The sequence below is a fragment of the Podarcis raffonei genome, chromosome 2 (assembly GCF_027172205.1).
Source record: "Podarcis raffonei isolate rPodRaf1 chromosome 2, rPodRaf1.pri, whole genome shotgun sequence".
Classification (NCBI taxonomy): domain Eukaryota; kingdom Metazoa; phylum Chordata; class Lepidosauria; order Squamata; family Lacertidae; genus Podarcis; species Podarcis raffonei.
The window spans coordinates 83,890,743-83,909,242 of record NC_070603.1 but is presented as its reverse complement, the minus strand read 5'-3'; the positions used below and the strand labels follow the sequence as shown (position 1 = coordinate 83,909,242).

The 18,500-nt window shown below is 42.7% G+C and overlaps 1 protein-coding gene and 1 long non-coding RNA gene across 5 annotated transcripts; one reads left to right on the top strand and one right to left on the bottom strand.

Annotated features, from left to right (window-relative positions):
- Positions 1–561: 561 nt before the first annotated feature.
- On the bottom strand, positions 562–3,514 carry LOC128408335 (uncharacterized). Of its 4 annotated transcripts, none has more exons than XR_008329039.1 (4): positions 3,032–3,514; positions 2,747–2,906; positions 2,209–2,311; positions 562–846 (listed from the first exon to the last, which is right to left on the bottom strand). It is a non-coding gene; the product is annotated as an uncharacterized LOC128408335 (long non-coding RNA). The 4 variants fall into 4 exon arrangements; XR_008329041.1 differs by having other exon boundaries at positions 2,229–2,311; XR_008329038.1 differs by lacking the exon at positions 2,747–2,906 and having other exon boundaries at positions 3,314–3,514.
- A 194-nt stretch (positions 3,515–3,708) lies between these two features.
- On the top strand, positions 3,709–16,607 carry ARF4 (ADP ribosylation factor 4). Its single transcript, XM_053377916.1, has 6 exons — positions 3,709–4,099; positions 10,896–10,976; positions 12,186–12,295; positions 13,692–13,763; positions 14,180–14,305; positions 15,351–16,607. Exons 1-6 carry the CDS (start codon positions 4,033–4,035, stop codon positions 15,435–15,437), a joined length of 543 nt encoding a protein of 180 aa, XP_053233891.1. The 5' UTR covers positions 3,709–4,032; the 3' UTR covers positions 15,438–16,607.
- The last annotated feature ends 1,893 nt before the right edge of the window (positions 16,608–18,500 follow it).

Sequence of the window (18,500 nt, the reverse complement as noted above, 5' to 3'; positions counted from 1 at the left end):
ATAGTATATTGGAACTAGCTACATTAGCTTATTTTCTAAATGTATTTTTTTAAGGCAAATAAATTTCACTTTTACAGAAACTTTGTCCGTGTTTATTCAGTAAACCACATGAAATAAAAACATGTATCCAGTGGAATTCTTACTATGAAGAACTTCATTCTTGCTTATAATTCTGTGGCTGAAATCCTATGCATAACTGTGTGGGACTTTTGACACTAGACTTGGGGAAGCAAGCATTGGGTCAAAGTGCATGCTACTTATCAGCAGCAACTGCCTCGAGTCTTGTGCTGCTTCCCCAACTTTGCCTGTCCCTTCTTGCCTTCTTTGTGGACCATACCAGAGACAGACGGTATCCACTTGGTGGTGCTCCATTGGCAGATGGAGGCTGTAATACTTCTGAATACCAGTTGCTGGAAATCACTGGGCAAGGGATGTGGGAGCACTCCTGTGCTCAAGTACTGTTTGCAGGTCTCCTACAAGCATATTGTTGGCTGCTGTGAAGACAGGACTACCTGGGACATTGGACTGATCCAGAAGGCTACTGTTATGTTCTCCCTTCCGTTTCCACTTGTGACAGTGTCAGGAGCTGGCTAGGTCAGCAATAAAATAATAAAGCACCTGATGGCGGTGAAGATAACTCTTTATTCAAAGAAACAAAGCAACTCAGTCCTACTGGTCACAGCAACCCTTCCCTGTAGGTCTAGACCCAACGAAGCAGTTGCAAGGACTGGAGATCCCCACCTTCCCAAAGCTTTCTAAGGCTCCTTCCCAGGTTCGTTCCCCAGCAGCCGACAGCTCCATCACCTTGTCTCTCATAGCTCTGCCCTCTTCATTTCACTGCAAGTTCTAGGAGAGCAGGGGAGAGGTGAGCTGGTCACAGCAGGAAGGGGAGACTCCCTGGATTCTTCAGCAGCCTGCCTCACTTGTCTCCTGGCCCCACTCCTTGGCTCTCTGCCACAGCCTCTTCCTGCTCACTAAACCCTGTTACCTCTTCAGCTTCTGACACCTCTCTTAGTCTGCTCCCTCTTCTCTGACCATTCACTGTCATCCCACCACCAATCCACTGGCTCCGAGTCTTCTTCCCTGAGGGTTTCCTTGAGGGCTCTCCAGTTGGTGCCTCCCGCCACTCCTCTGCATCTAGCCAGTCCATGGCAGAAAGATGCCTTCCATCAGTAGAACAACACCAATTGAATCGTTACAGTGAAACATGAGCCCTTAGGCCAAGAGATAATAGTGCCAAATTATGAGACAGCAGGGCTAAATTTATCAGCAAGGGCAAGAAGGCCATTACTGCTAATTTAAGGGTGCATCTAGACCAACACATATTGCATTTTATTTGAGCTTTAACCTTTGAAGTCCAGGTACTAATAGTTGACACATTTTACTATTTTTAGGATAGATCCAATGCCGTCCTAATGGGCACAATGGAATTCCTCTTTCTCCTCTGCCTTGTGCCCTTCGATGCACCCAGTGAGTCCCCTAACCCTCTGGAGCAGATTTTGGGGCCATACAGAGGGGAGTTCTGTTTTCACAAAAGCAAGATGCCACGATAACAATCCATTATGATTATTTTAGTTAAGTGCCTATTACTAAAAAGGAAAACAATTCTTGAAATGACCTACAGGGATCCTTGGAACCAATAAATGTGCTGTGCAGTGAAAAAAAATATGAGGAAAATCTTCATAATGCACATATTTTTTGACTGTGAACTAGCTTTAGCTAAAGAACCTTTAGTAAATGAGCACGAGTGAAAACAAAAATATAGCAAAAGAAGCTCTTTTAATTGAGAACAATGGCCATGGTGAGACAGTTGGAATTCTGTTCAGCTCATTTTCAAGAAGGCCTGTACCTCATTAAGAAGGTTCCAACCTTTTGTACAAAAAAAGAAAAGGAAAAGATGTAGACAGTGTGGAAAACGCTTGGTCTGGGTGCCCTGAAAAAGCATGTGACTTGATCAGCAGAGTTCTTGGCACATCAATGACAAATAGCTCTAGTACAAGGGTCCCTGCAAATCTATAAACCTTCTGTTGTGTTTGATGGGAGCCATTGGGAGAACACCCGGTTGGTAAAGGGTGACATAAGAAATACTTATTTTACAATAATAAACAGTTGGTCCTTTCTAAAGTCTTTATGAAACTTAAACTATCAAAATTAAGTTATTAAGAAAAGTGTTTAAAAAAGTTGAAGGGAACTTTTATGTGGACATACCAGACACTGAAGAGCAATACCTGCAGAGGAATGATAAGTGTGTTTCTGTGCTGTGGTAGCAGCATTCTTGCCTTGAACTCTGCCTCCACCTGTCAACTGCCAGCTGCAAGAATAATAATCAAACAGAACTACCATGAATCTATTTTTGCTGAGGCATCCCAGCCGACCTTTTCCCTTGCTGTAATATCATACCCTATACCAAAACAGTGATCCAAAGCAAACAATTTAAGGACACCTCTCTGTCTTGCAACACAAGTGACAAGACCTCATCATGTACAGTACTTCATTCTAGTGATTCTGTTACAAACCAGATTAGGATTGAGCAGAAGATATTTCGCTTTCTGTAGATGGAGTTGAGAATTTATTAATATACTTGTATCAGATATTAAATTCCAAATAACCTGTAATCCAGCACAACTACTGTTGGGCAATATTTCATAGCAAACATTTATTAACATTTGAGAAGTCTTGTTGCCCTTCCCACTTTGCTTTCATTACAAGCATCATTTATAGAGAAATAAATCTGGGGACCATCTACCTGGAGTTGTTTTCATTATGTAGGAATATGTCTCCTTCAAAATTCCAAGGAAATAATTAAGCAGGATCCTGAGTTGAAAGGTGAACAGGCACCACTCTCACAAATGTAGGCAATCTAAAATCATTATGGTCTTCTGCTTTATGAGAAATAACATGATTAACTACAGAAATATATAAGGAGAAAAAAAGGATGTGTCTGTGTCATTAATCCTTCCAGATGAGCAAGAATTACTTTTGAGGGAAGCAGAGATTTGGGGATCCAGGATTTGATTCAATGAGACATTACCAGTTCCTTCTAGTATAGTCTGGACAAGTCTCACAAGTGGCTGGTGCAGTGGTAAATCTGCTGTACCACTTCCAGCGACAAGTACAGTCTCATAGGACTCCTCCCTGCACCTAGAAATAGAGCATGTCAGGGAGAAGCAGAAGCGCCTAACATCTAGCTTTTAATATACACGATTTCCACCCCCAAACTCTGAAGTGATATAGTCCAGGACTGGGTTTGCCACCACTGCATTTGCTGCTTTGTGAGAATGAGGTCTATGGCTGCCGGTGGCTCCACAACTACCTTTGCTCTCTAACCATCCACACGAAGGGGCTAGGCCTCAAGCTCAGCACGAGGTGACAATGACTCCCAGCACTCCCTGCTGCAGAAACGGCAGACGGGAAGCCGATAGAAGAAGAAAAAGGAGGGGGGAGACTACTACACTTCCCAGCGCTCCCTGCGCCTCTTTCTCTCTCTCACACACACACAAACTCTCTTTCCAGAGGGGCAAGCAGCCGAGCCTCTTGAGGACTACGTTTCCCATCGTGCCTCGCGAGCCGAAAACCAGACCCGCCAAGGCTGCGGCGGCGAGAGGCGGCCTGGGAGCCGTAGTCTTCCTGCGTGTCGTGAGGCCTGCTCGAGGTTCGTGTGGGTGGTGCCGCGGTGAGGATGTGGCGGGCGTGACGCGATTTTGTCCGCGTTGGAGCCGGGGCGGCCGTGACGTGGCAAAGAGAGAGAGAAAAGAGAGAGCTAAGAGAGAGCCAGGCTCCCCCGACACAGATCAGCCCCGGTGCGCGGACGCCGCGGTCGCCCTTCGCCCGCTCCCGAGGCTCAGCTGGTTTCGTCGTCTCTGCGGGAGCGAGAGAGGAAGGAGGAGGAGGAAGAGGAGGAAGAGAAGCAGCGAGAAAGAGGGACCGGGGCCTCTTGCTTTCGCCTTCCCCGCCGCCGCCGCCGCCTTCGCACTTGGCCCGCTCCGCTCTTGCGCCGCCGCCGCCGCTACCTCCGCCCAGCCGGGAGCCGCCATGGGCCTCACCATCTCCTCCCTCTTCTCGCGCCTCTTCGGCAAGAAGCAGATGCGCATCCTCATGGGTGAGACGGGCGGGCAAAGAGAGAGAGGCGCTTCAACCCCCCCCCCAGTTCCACACCCGCTCCGCCCGGGGTAGCGAGCCGGGCCTGAGGCGACCCCACCCCGGGCAGAGGAGCCGGCGGCCGGTTGCTTCCCTCGCTCCCCGTTCGCCTAGCGAGGGGGGGGAGTGTTGGAGTCTTCGCGGGGGCTGGGATGGGAAGGCACAGCAGTGGGGCGGGCGGGCGCCAGGCAGGCAGGCAGGCAGCATTGTTCGGGCCAGGCCTTGTGCTGTCGGGAGACAAGGAGAGAGGGAGGGGGGAGAAAGAAGGAGCGAGGAAGGGAGGGTCTCCATGGCCTCCCCCCCCCCGCCCTCCTTGCAGGACGTTCTTAAGGAATCCACCTTGGGAGACATTTTTAGAACGAGCGGAATTTATCTTCGCCCGGGGCCTTCTGCTCTTTTCAGGATGTGGGTTCGTTTTCCGTCCCGATGGGCTTCCTGTGTTTCAAAATAAGTCCGGTGCCGTCAGTCTGATCACTCGCTAACCTCGGCGCACACAGAGAGCCTTCGCGTTTGTTGTGGTGATCGTAGGAATTGTTCTTTTAATACATACATACATACATAATACACAATACACGCACCATTTTTCTTCCAATGCAGAAATCTAAAGCGAAATGCGGTAATAATTATACTGCAAATAAAAATGGAAGAGTCAGTTACACTGACGGCTGTCTCCTAGTTTTTTTTTGTTACAGACAATTGCATTAGCATAACTTTTTTTTCTCCTCCCCCTGCCTCTCATCCTATCCCACAACACTTTTGGGATGGTGAATAATCAGTGTGCAGATATCCACATTGCTTCATGCCATTAGTATTTTGGATAGGGTGGGTTCTTAGTATTTGTTAGTTTTTATTAAAATGAGACGGGACACGGGTGGCGCTGTGGGTAAAAGCCTCAGCGCCTAGGGCTTGCCGATTGAAAGGTCGGCGGTTCGAATCCCCGCGGCGGGGTGCGCTCCCGCTGCTCGGTCCCAGCGCCTGCCAACCTAGCAGTTCGAAAGCACCCCCGGGTGCAAGTAGATAAATAGGGACCGCTTACTAGTGGGAAGGTAAACGGCGTTTCCGTGTGCGGCTCTGGCTCGCCAGAGCAGCGATGTCACGCTGGCCACGTGACCCGGAAGTGTCTCCGGACAGCGCTGGCCCCCGGCCTCTTGAGTGAGATGGGCGCACGACCCTAGAGTCTGTCAAGACTGGCCCGTACGGGCAGGGGTACCTTTACCTTTATTAAAATGAGATGCACATTTTGTATTTGCTTTTTTATGTATGGAGTTAAGGGGCATGCCCTGCCTTGTTGGTTCGTTCAGTTTAAGATCACACAAATCAGTACTGAGCTGGGTGGTTCACAGAAAGATGTTTATAACTCTTTGCCTGTATCCTGTTGATAGCCTGGTATGTTAACTTAGGATTTTGCCCTAATTATATACAGTGGCTGTTGTGAAAGGTCATTGGTTTTGAATTTGGAATTGCTCTGTTGTCTCAAGGATGCATGGCTGCAATTTTAAAATGGTAAATGTCACCCATATGTGCTTTGTCTTGTCTTGTCATCCTTGGGCAGAGCAGCCCAAGCCTCAGATCCACCATGCTGGAGGGCTTTTGGATGGTGTGGAGATACCCCTCTGTCCAACCCTGTGCAAGGGAGCTCTCCTATATGCTTGCCCAAAGCTGGTGTTTTTTCCCTGTGAATGCATTACTGGCTGTACAACTCCATAAAGCTCCATTGCTGCCAGCCAGGGTTAATATTGCACCCTAACCATTCCCCATCAAATTAATGAGTGCTAGTGTTGTTTTATCCTGGATCCCTGAGTGTCCATGGTCTAGACACAGCTTTTTAAATACCAGCTCTTAATTGTCTCAAATGGTTGCTGTTAAGCACAACACAAGGGGTCTTTCCTGGCGGATCACTTTGCAGCCAATTGAACTATGTTAGTGAGAGAACTGAGACTTAAAATGGATTATTGTTATAATGCATGTGGGAATATCCTATGATTATGATGCTAAACATGCTGACATACCTCCCCTTAAAAATTTCATTTCAAATTCCAGAATGATAGTATGTAGTCACAAACTGTTTTGAGTGTTGAAGTTCTGTTTGGACTTATGTTACTGTAATCTGAATTTTAAAAGGCCAGTGTCTGTTCTAGAATTATCTCGTGTGTTTGTGTCTGAGATGATAATTCGTAAAGGGACACATTGGGCGCAACACTAAACAATGGCTTAATGCTACTCAAACAGGCCTACTTGGACTTGAGCACTCCCTCCTCCTGTTTCTTTGGACACATGCCAGAGAAAGAGATTGAAAGAATCCATTTCCAGATTTAAAATAAATTTTGTTTGTCATTACATCTGACAATCACAAACCATGGTTAGCATAAACTATAGTTTATTGGAACAAGTCAAAACCAGCTGTGGTCTTGTTGCAATAAACCATCATATAAACTAACTACACTTCACGGTTTGGATTACTTCAAAGAAGGAAATGGAAGCTTCCAATCTCCTCCTGGCATGTGTTGGAGGGGGAGGGGTGAAGTAGGCTTGTATGTGTGTCACTGTAGGTGAAGCACTCTTCTTAGCAATTGCTGATGAGACAGTACCATGTGTGTTTAAGTTTTCATTTTGGCTGGACTACACATAGATGTGGACTCAAAACCAGGTCATTTATCTCTTCTGCCAATATTAAAAATACTAAGTTGTATTCTGTGTCTCTAGTAGTGCTAAGACTTTTGGAGCCTTATCAACTACTTCAAAACACTTAGCATTCTCAAGTTGCTTCCCACAAAGCAGCTGATGTTTGGTTTCTCCCTAGCAATTACTGATATTGTTAGAGATGGTACATTAGATATTTATATTGCTAATCTGAATGGTGATGCTTTGATTATAGTAGACAATCAGCTTTATAGAAAAATAAAGTGGATCTTTCGTGTGTTTTTCAAAAATATGCCCAACCCATGCAAATACCTTACACACCAAAGATTTTCCTGTTACAGCTTCACCTGGACTGTCCTCAATTTTCCCTTCAGTCAAAACCAGTTGCCTTCAGCACTTCTCAATGTACACTAAATAAGCAACTTCATTTTTATCCATCTTTCTTTGCTCAGGCATTAATCAACACAAAGCAATGTCTTCTAGTCTCCCTTATCTGTGCACTTTGAAGGTCAAAAAAAGATGGAATCCTAGCCCTGAAGACCTCCCAGAGACCTCTGAGTATAGGGTGGTATATAAATTCAATAAATAATAATAATTATAGTCCCCCCTCCTTTCTCACAGGGAACGTTTTAGGAGATAGGTACCACAGGAAGTGGTAATGAATCTTGCTTACATCTAATATGAACTTATCTGATGGTAACTTTGTTACGTAGCTTTAGATTACTGTAGCTTATATATTATATATCCAGCTTTACCACTGTTGGTGTTAAGAGCAGTTTGAGCATCTAGATCTTATGCTCCCATTAAGGCACCCTAAATTGTTGTTGCCTTCAAACTCATATGATGTACAGTAGAGGCTTCTGCTGGAGAGGGGGGGGGCATTTTTTTGTTGATTCTTCCCTGCACCATTTCCCACATTATTCCAGAATCTCATCCATTGCAGAGCAAAAGGTCCCCACCTCCCCAGCAGGAGACTCCTAGAGTGAAGTACCTCTCAAGGGAGTTCTGAATCCCAGCCACAGGATTTACAGGTCACATGGAGATTAGATGGCATGTATTCATGCACTTGACTTTTTCTTTATAAAAACCTCTTCTGTAAATATTTCTTGGCTTAACTAACAAAACAATTTTATAACTTAAAAAACCCAATTTATTCACATAAGACTGGTCGTTAACCAATGCGATATCTTGGTTGCCTTCCCTGTTCCAGAATATAGAATTGCCCTGAAAAGGCAGGAGGGTAAAGCAAATGCGTTAGAAGCTGCAGATCTTAGATTTGTACGTTTTATATACTGTCAATATGTAAGAACATGCTGAATTTATTTTTCACTCAGCAGAGCTTGAAAAAATAGCACATTAAACTTTCCAGCCTGTACGGAAAGTTCTTTAGATAACATCAGAAGAAAGCATTCTCATTTACCAAACACCAGAAGACAATATAATAAGCACTATTCCAAGATCCTAAATATCTTTTAGGAAGGAAGACACTGCACAGGCTTCTCACATGCAAGTGAAGCACCTGTATGTAAAAGGATCTCAGTTGGACATAACTAAGCCCCCTTTTCATTCTTACGGCTTCTTCAAGTTCTCATTCCTTGACCAAGTAGAGGGAACTAGAAGGAAGCCTCCCATTCCCTGTAATAGCCTGCGGTGGTGATGGGGAATCATTTCCACTTTGTTCTGCAGTGGCATAGTTCATGCAGGTGCAAAGAAGCGCTATGCTCAACATGTATTCTCTTTAAATTGAAAAATTAGCAGCCTGATTTGTTAGCTTGGATCCTGAGAACTGTGAATGGAAGTGTGGTTCCTTGTCCCTTCTTATTCCTTGTAACCCCACTAATCTCTAATAGCTTCTCTAGTTGGTTGTGCATGTTTGAGCAACAATCCCTGTGCCCCATAAAATGCTGTTCAGGAGGTTCTCCCCACTTTCAGATAAGCTGTTTTGTGGCTGCAGAGGGCTGTTGTGGTATGTGACAAAGGAGCAGTTTTCCTCCACTCAGTTCTCAGGGTAGCAGCCTCATTGTATACTGTCATTGCTCAACACTGCTTGGTGTGAAATAATGGATAATAGGGGAGATGCAAAAATAGAAAAGCCGGTTTTTAATATGCAGTATAGGATAATTCTGATAGCTTAGTCAAGAAACGGAAGATACCTTGGACAGTGCCATAGTCCTTGGGCTCTACCCTAGCAACTATTTGCTGAAGGTTTTTTTAAAAAATTAAAGATGCAGTAATTTGTTTTTATTTAGTGTTTTAGCATTCAGTCCCAGATTGCACTGTGCTAAGAATGCAGTGAAAATAATTTATAGCACAACTTAATTTTTTTTCTAGCTTAGACACTGCATTTTAATATTTCCTTAATTAACAATTAAATAGTCCCTAATGATTTACTATTCTGCCCACAAAATACATTCGGTGTACTCAAGTCAAGTACAAGTCAGTGCTGCAGGCAATCTCAGACTACATCTTGTCTTGCACTAGTAAAAGACCTATTCCACTACTATTTGAAGACTTATAAACTTGTTTTATTGAAAAAAAGTACTAAAGCATGTGTACTTGATCAGCTAACAGTAAAGTGGGGAAAAGAAACATTTTAGTTACTCCATGTAGAGCTGGGTCCATAACCATATAGGGTAGAAACCATAGGATTTTGAGCTTATATAATTTACAGCTGTAATTTATAGTAAACAAAGGTTTCTTGCACTATGTTATACAAGGATAATTTTCCTGGTTTTCTTAAGTTTTAAGCAGTAAAAAAATGAGCTTTGGAAACCATTTTGGATGCGTGATCTAGCTACCAGGTGCACTTTCATTATTGTTTACTCATGTTCGAAATATTCTGAAGGTTCATAGCAATAGTGATTCTGTTCATGCCATTACCTTTACAAATTTTGGGGTTCCCCTGACCTCTTGTTTCTCAGTTTCCCTATTTTGACTACAGCATTGTCAGCATTCCTACCCTCAGTTCACTGTCAGATGGAGTAATATAGAGGTCTCAGGATTCCCCCACCCTACATCCCACTCAAATATTAAAGAATAAACTCTTTTATGCTCTGATTGCTTTGTGGTAACCTCTGGCATTTACAGTGGTACCTCGGAAGTCGAACAGAATCCTTTCCAGAAGTCTGTTCGACTTCCAAAATGTTCAGGAACCAAAGTGCGGCTTCCAATTGGCTGCAGGAACCTCCTGCAGCCAAACGGAAGCCGTGTCAGACGTTCGGGTTCCAAAGAACATTCGCAAACCGGAACTCTCACTTCCGGGTTTGCGGCGTTCGGGAGCCAAAACATTTGCCTTTCAAGGCGTTTGGGAACCAAGGTACGACTGTACTATGGTTTGTTAATAGCCAACACTGAGTTTGTTAGCCGTACTCTGAGGAAGCTACTGGGAACTTCATGTTATGTCGATATATAATACCAAGGATGTTGGTCTCATTTTTAAAAGCAGTAAAATAGTCACAGAAAGCCAAAAACTGCAATTTTCAGTTGATGTTTCAGGTTGTCTGTCTCTGAATCTATTTCAGAGAGCCACATTTCTCAAAATTTTGGTTATCAGCTCTTATGAGTGAGGTCTAGTTTGGATGTAAGGCAAATAAGTGGCTTACTTGACAAACTAGGGAGGGAATTGCAGAGTACAATGAAAGAATAGAACATGTATTATATCTAGTTTGGTTTACATTGTATAAAATTATGCCTGAACTAACCCAGAATGGAAATTCTATTTTAAAAAACATCTTTAAAAGTACCGTATTTTTTGCTCTATAAGACTCACCTTTTCCCTCCTAAAAAGTAAGGGGAAATGTGTGTACGTCTTATGGAGCAAGTGCAGGCTGCGCAGCTATCCCAGAAGCCAGTACAACAAGAGGGATTGCTGCTTTCACTGCACAGTGATCCCTCTTGCTGTTCTGGCTTCTGAGATTCGGAATATTTTTTTTCTTGTTTTCCTCCTCCAAAAACTAGGTGCGTCTTGTGGTCTGGTGCGTCTTATAGAGCGAAAAATACGGTAATAACTAGCTATTTGATTTTAAAATGTACCACAGTCTTTGTTTTTCATTGTCAAAACAGATTTTATGAAATGGGGTGTTCATTTTATTAAACTAATAAACATTTGTTTTCTCTAGTTGGTTTGGATGCTGCTGGAAAAACGACCATTCTGTATAAACTGAAGTTAGGAGAGATTGTCACTACAATTCCCACAATTGGTAAGCGAGATCAGATACATATTGTCAGTATTAACAACCGTTTTTGTTTAAAACTTTGAAACAAAAAATATATATTTTATGTTTTCATGAATTGATATAGAGCAACTTGCCAGAGAATATGATAGAGGTAGAACTCCTGAAGTTTGTTCCCACACTATGTTTATGGTACATGTTACTGGATTTCACAATTCCTGAAAGATTGTGAATTTTCCTTGAAATGGGGGATTCTTTCTTTGGGTAGCAAAGCCAACGAAGAGAGCATCCTAGACCCAATTAACACTTGGGGATGAAGATGTTTGTGATTGCTACATAGATTTTAGCAACATCTTCCATTTGCTTCCATTGTTAGAAATTCAGATAATAGGCACCAAATGGCTCCTTAAACCAGGGTTACTTACAGTTGCCAAAACAGAATGCCTACTTGCCATTTTTGGGCCAGGTAGGTTGAAAGTCGTATTTTTCAATATAACTTTTTCTGAAATTCGTTCTGATTGTGCAGATTAAAAAATAACAGAATTCTACAGGATGTGCTGCTGGTGTGTGAAAAGAGTCAAGATCTAGGGATCCCCAGGCATGCACCTCCAGATGGTGGAGACTTCAGGTATCATCCTGACGTCTTCACTTGGTCGCAAGCGGCTGATAGCCATGTGCAAAAATGCTCCTGGTGAATTTGGAACACTGCTTGCTTCTAAGCCCAGCTTTTCTTCTGCCAGGTCTTAATACATTTCTTTGTAAAACAGTGGTACCTCCGGTTGCAGATGGGATCCGTTCCGGAGCTCCGGTCAGATCCTGAAGTTTCCACAACCAGAGGGACCGCTTCTGCGCATGCACGCGCAATGAAAAACTTCCGGGTTTGCCACTTTTGCAACCCGAAGTTTATGTTACCCGAGGGTAACGTAAGCCGAGGTGCTACTGTATAGACAAATTAAAGAAACCAGAATTGTTCTGAAAACTAACATGTAATAGTCTTCTGAAAATGTTTGGCAAATACCTGCTCTACCTAGAGCTTGAAGCATGAATATGTAAAAGTGTAATTGCAGATCTTGGTGACTTTACATTTATTAAATTTATTTCATAGTCCTTTAGGAAGTTAAGACACCCCACGCTCTCCTGGTCATTGGGCTCACATCTGCCTAGCTTGAGTAGTGCTAGAAAATTGGTTGCTTGCTGGTCCTTATTGTCATAATTGTATGTGTTTTTTCCATTTAGGTTTTAATGTGGAAACAGTAGAATATAAAAACATCTGTTTCACTGTTTGGGATGTTGGTGGTCAAGATAAAATCAGGCCACTTTGGAGGCATTATTTTCAGAACACACAGGTAATTCCTCTGACATATGCTTTGCCAAATCCATTTTCACTCTCTCTTTTGTAGACTGGTGTAAAGTTATACTGCCTAGTAAAAAGATTTGTACTAATACCCCCCACCCCCAGTATAATCCCAATAGCAGCATAGGCCAACACTAACTTTCAGTGCTACTTTAAAACACTGGAATTTTCAAATCGGCATTGTGATAATTTTCCTGAGACCATTAAAGCTACTGTGGACTTAACTAGTACTAAGGCACACAGAATCCAAGCTGTCCAAGGTTTTAATAGGCAATAATTTGCATTCAGTTATGCCTAAAAGGAAAATATGGTTCCATGTGCTCTTTGTCACCCTTCCTCAAACTAATAAGTAGGCTGTGCTTCCTCTCTTGCTCCCTGCAGCCCTCCATATACATTCAGATTTTGCTTCAGAGGGTTGGGGGACCCTCAAACATATTTTGGGGGCACATGGGCTCTGAGTGGGCAGAGGGAGGGAGACATCTGTTTGTGCAGTCTTTTAATGGCCTTGTGCACGTAGTAGGATGTATGCTCAAGTTGGTTCTTCAGAGGCCAAGCAAATAATGATCTGAGTTCAAGAGCCAATTATGTCCTTGCCACAGACAAATCACTAACTGCATCAATGAAAATAGTATACCTCTGGAGACTAATGGCCCCTGTCAGGTGGGTGGGTGTAGTTTATTGATGGTTCTCTCTCTTACCTGTTGGGCTTGCAGAGTGAACAGCTGCCTCTCTCTGACCAGGCAGTTCAAATACTTTTTGCTGCAATTTTACGAAAAATTACCAGCAGTGAAACAGCAATGAGGTCTGTGGATCACAGCTGGGGGAAAACATGAGCCAAGCCTGACTATTCACTAATTGGTGCATATTTTGAAAACCTATACTTGTGGTAGGGAAGAAATTTCATTCACCATCATCATTGCATCTGAACAACGTGACTTGGCGTAACTGTTCCATGCATTGCAACAACTATTATAGCCAAACCATCCTAGTGATGTAGAAGCACTCTTGGCAGCCTGCTGTGACAACTTTGTGAATTGCAAATAAAAATGTTTGTATTCATGTTGACTTGGATGACACTGTCACAATAATTCCTCTGGTGAAGAGAGTATTGCTTTCTGCTAGAAGTTGTAATATGTTACTGTTGCTTTAAAAATAAACAATGAGACTAAACTGTTAGTGTCCCTGGCCCTTCTGAGGTGTTAGCCCATTGTGATAGAATAGTTTGCATGGATCTTTGGTCTCTGATACCTTCTGATTTCTTGCATATATTCCCATTTGTCACAGGAGTAAAGATTCATTAAATATCTCTATAATGGTGACTTCAGATTTTATTTGAATGGTATTTCAGATGTCAAACAAGCTTGATGAGAAATACACTTTCTTTTCAGGGTCTCATTTTTGTGGTAGATAGCAACGACAGAGAGAGAATCCAGGAAGCAGCAGAAGAACTCCAGAAAATGGTAACTGCCGCTAACTCAATCTGAGCTCCTTCTGTGTCTGACTCCGATGGTTTAGTCCTCCATATCTAATAAAATCGAGGGGTTAATTTACAAAAACATCAGATATTTTAGCGTGGGATGTTAGGATGCACTGTTCTGTGTTTAGAAGCAATAATATGAGAGGTGGTGCTTCTCAGAACATCCGTATGTGGTTTCAGTGAAATCCTTCTTGCAACTATCACCCTAACTTGACATAGTGTTTCTTGTCTGAGTTGCTTACATGCACTGATAGTAACTAAATCAACTAGCTACGGAAAACCACTGGGAGAAATGTGAAGGACAAAAATATTGCCAGCCCCGAAGCCTCCCTAACTTGTACTTTTGGTGGTAACAACTATCAACAGGGGAAATAACTAGCATGGTGTTTCCTCCTCCAGCTTCAGGAAGACGAGTTGAGAGATGCAGTGCTGCTTCTCTTTGCAAACAAACAAGACTTGCCAAATGCCATGGCAATAAGTGAAATGACAGATAAACTAGGCCTTCAGTCCCTGCGCAACAGAACTGTAAGTACCGTAAAGCAAAAATAGTTTGCCATGTGGCTTTCTCCCTATCTTGATATATTCTGTGGGTTGGAACGTATGAATAGCAAGCGCTTTTCTTTCCCATTCTATGTAGGTAGAAATGCCTAACAAAGGCTATCCTTGGATCCAAACTGTTGAGTTCCTCTGCTAGGTTTTAAATCACTGAAGGTTGTTCTTGGAGCTAGTACTGTTCTGTTAAAAGGGACGCGGGTGGCGCTGTGGGTTAAACCACAGAGCCTAGGACTTGCCGATCAGAAGGTCGGCAGATCGAATCACCTTGACGGTGTGAGCTCCCGTTGCTCGGTCCCTGCTCCTGCCAACCTAGCAGTTCGAAAGCACGTCAAAGTGCAAGTAGATAAATAGGTACCACTCCGGCGGGAAGGTAAATGGCATTTCCATGCGCTGCTCTGGTTCGCCAGAAGCAGCTTAGTCATGCTGGCCACATGCCGGCTCCCTCAGCCAATAAAGCGAGATGAGTGCTGCAACCCCAGGGTCGGCCACAACTGGACCTAATGGTCAGGGGTTCCTTTACTTTACCTTTACTGTTCTGTTATCATGCATTTGCGCAGAGAAAATGACTACTATTTATCTTTTCTGATAGTCATAATTAGTCATAGTTCCATACAGTAAAAATTGTGTGTGTGTGTGTTTACTTGAGATGGCATCTGTCTTACCCCTTTACATTTTTGGGTGGTGGAATGTCCTGCTTGTATGTTCCTGTCTAAAGCAGCTCTATGGACTGACTACATTCCCTTTATGCTGAGTGATGGCTCTTTAAGACCTTTCATTTGATGTTTCAGCTGGAGATTTCATAATGCCTGTGTTGCCCTTCTAGTTTTTCACTTTACTTGGTCTTTCTGCCGTGTTCTAATCTATGCCTTGGCCAAGTGAGCTTCTTTATGTTCTGATGTTTGAATTTGCCTTGCATGATGTGGGGATGGGCATGAGAATATTGTCTTGGAGAGCTGTAACGTGCTCAAAAATGGACTGTATGATATTAAATATTTCACTTTCTCATTCCCAACAGTGGTATGTTCAAGCTACCTGTGCTACACAAGGAACTGGTCTGTATGAGGGACTTGACTGGCTGTCAAATGAGCTATCAAAGCGCTAACTGGATGACTTTCGCACCAGGGACATGTTTGATATAAGTGGTCTAGGCTTGTTACATCAAAATTAGTTTGCATCTTGGTTATTATACAGTACAGTATCTGGAACTGGTTTGGGCAGGATATTACAGCATTTTGACTTATTTTGTTGCCAATTATTCTTCACCCAAGCTATATGTTGCCAGGGTAACAATATGCTTGGGTTAAAAAGAAAACTCCTTAATTTGGAAAAAGTGTATCTTCTGATTTTTACTTCTATTGTTAGCCTAAATGCCTGAATATAGTTGTGACTTTTGAAATCTGTTTGAATGCTTCTTGAGCCCCAATTAAATTAAGTACATTTTAAAAAGATTTCCCCCTTTTCTTCTTTAAGTTACTGATATCTTACTTCATTCCTTAAGACAGTCTGCTGACTTAATCTAGCATTCCATTTATATTTATTTCTCTCTCTTATAAAAACACTTCCTATTATTGTTCGTCAGAAAAATGCTCTAAAACACTATTCAAATATTCTGCACTGAGGAACATTTAATTAACCCCTTGGGTTCTGTCAACCCACTTTTGCCTTTGTGTGAATTGAATCTGATTGGTAGAACATTTTTGTGCCAGTTGCAACAAGCTCTTTGAGGTTTTCAATATTCAGCAGATTGTCTTCCTTTATATTGTATCTTTTTTTCTGTTGTTGCATGTTGCTTTTTGATATCAGCCTGTTTTGCCCAGTGTATAATAGTTCTGCTAAGGTTTACTGTTTATTGGTGAACATATCTTCATGAAGACAGATTTTGGAAAATTCTTCAGACTCAATGGATTAATTTCTTCATAACCTACTAAGAATTATTCTTAATAAAAATGAAACAGATGTATAGCTTTGTGTATGCTCCTTGAATCTTAAGTTTGTGGAACTGATAATATGAATGTGTGACAGATTATTCTTTTTCAATAAACGGAGTTTTTTCTGTACTTTGAACACAAACACAGATCTGAATAGCCTTTGAATTGTTTTCAATTTGGCAAAAAATTAAGATGGGCAGTTAAACTTGTGTACAGTGTAGTTGGTTAATCATCAAGACTAAAATCCTGTAAAAGTGTTTTTTGAAGCTGTAAATCTAAATTAAAACGTCCAGATATGAGAGTACTAACAGTTGAAAATTGTAATAAAGTACAAACTGCCCAAATAGTGTGTCAGTTTCATACTTAATTGGAGAGGACTGCATTGTGCTTGCTATCAACCCTTTTCCTGTAGTTCACTTGCTTAGAAAATCTAACATCGTCTGTATTTTACTCTCATATCCCTCTTTCCTAAACAGAGTTTTCAGTGTTCCTTTCCTCCCCCTGCCCCCATTTTACTCCAGCCAAATTCAGAACTGGCACATTGAGAGGAAATACAGTAAACCAGAAATCCAGTGGTATTTTGGTTCTCAAACGGCTTAGTTGTCAGAACAAATCGGCTCCCAAATGCGACAAACCCGGAAGTAAGTGTTCTGGTTTGTGAACGTTTCTCGGAAACTGAATGTCTGACACGGCTTTCACTTAAGTGCAGGAAGCTCCTGCAGCGAATCAGAAGCCACTCCTTGGTTTTCGAAAGGTTTCAGGAGTCGAACGGACTCCCGGAATGGATTAACTTCAAGAACCAAGGTACCACTGTATTAGATTCCAATGCTGTATCATTATCTGCAGTAAGGACCTCCCTGAATTCTTATTGTAGTTAAGTTGGTATATAGCAGGCATGTCCAACTCCCAAGAGACTGTGATCTACTCCCAGTATAAAAAAAACTGGCAGTGATCTATCCATTGTCATTGGAGGGAGGAGGAGCGTGTGTGGGGTGGGTGGATTGCCCAGAGTTGAGCTTTTGGGGGGGAGGATTGCACAGTTTTTTAGCCTTTCCCCCATAACTTTTTGTACATGATAAGGATCCCAGTCTACCAGGATCAGCCAGGGATCTACCGGTAGATCACGATCTACTGGTTGGACATCCCTGGTATATAGAGTTACAATAAGAGATTTTAAGTCCTCACCAGGCTGAGGGCACTTCATGCAGTATTTATGGGATAACTCATCATATAGGACAGGCGCAGTTGCTTTTGAAATGTCTTGGATGTTCATGTTTAATCTTTGTGGTCTAAACCAATGAGCCTAGGGCTTGCTGATTGGAAGGTCAGCGGTCCAAATCTCTGCGACAGGGTGAGCTCCCGTTGCTCGGTCCCTGCTCCTGCCAACCTAGCAGTTCAAAAGCACATCAAAGTGCAAGTGGATAAATAGGTGCCCCTCCAGGTAAACTGTGTTTTCGTGCACTGCTCTGGTTCGCCAGAAGCGGCTTAGTCATGCTGGCCACATGACCCAGAAGCTGTACGCCGGCTCCCTCGGCCAATAAAGCGAGATGAGTGCCGCAACCCCAGAGTCAGCCACAACTGGACCTAACGTTCAGGGGTTCCTTTACCTTTATAAAGTGAAAATTAGTGTGCTTTGCAAGAGACTCTCACAGCAACTTCATGCTTCTGCAGTCTAAGGTGTGCAACATTGACTGCTCTACACGTAGCAGCAGTAAGTGTAAAGGGAACCATTTATTTTTAACACATCTGAATCATGCACTTTCTCCAGACAATTAATTCAAGCATGTGTTGAATTGCCACCTTGCAGAAACCCTGTGAGATAGCACATGCTTGAACAGAAATCTGAACATGACATTTTGTGAAATACACAGCTTCTGCAGTTGTGTCTGGAATCTTGACACCTCTGTTCTTTTTGTATCTCTGATAATTACAATCCGCCCTGTTGCTTCTGTCATAGGGCCAATTAGTATTTACTTTGTGTCAGGTGCAGGGAACTTGTTGCTCTCTATATGTTGGATTACAATTGCCATCCTTTTAGTTACAGGTAGGTAGCCATGTTCGTCTGCTGTTGTCGAAACAAAATTTAAAAAAATCCTTCCAGTAGCACCCTAGAGACCAACTAAGTTTGTTATTGGTATGAGCTTTCGTGTGCATGCACATTTCCTCAGATACACTGAAACAGAAGTCACCAGACCCTTGTATATAGTGAGAGGGTGGGGAGGGGTATAACTCGGAAG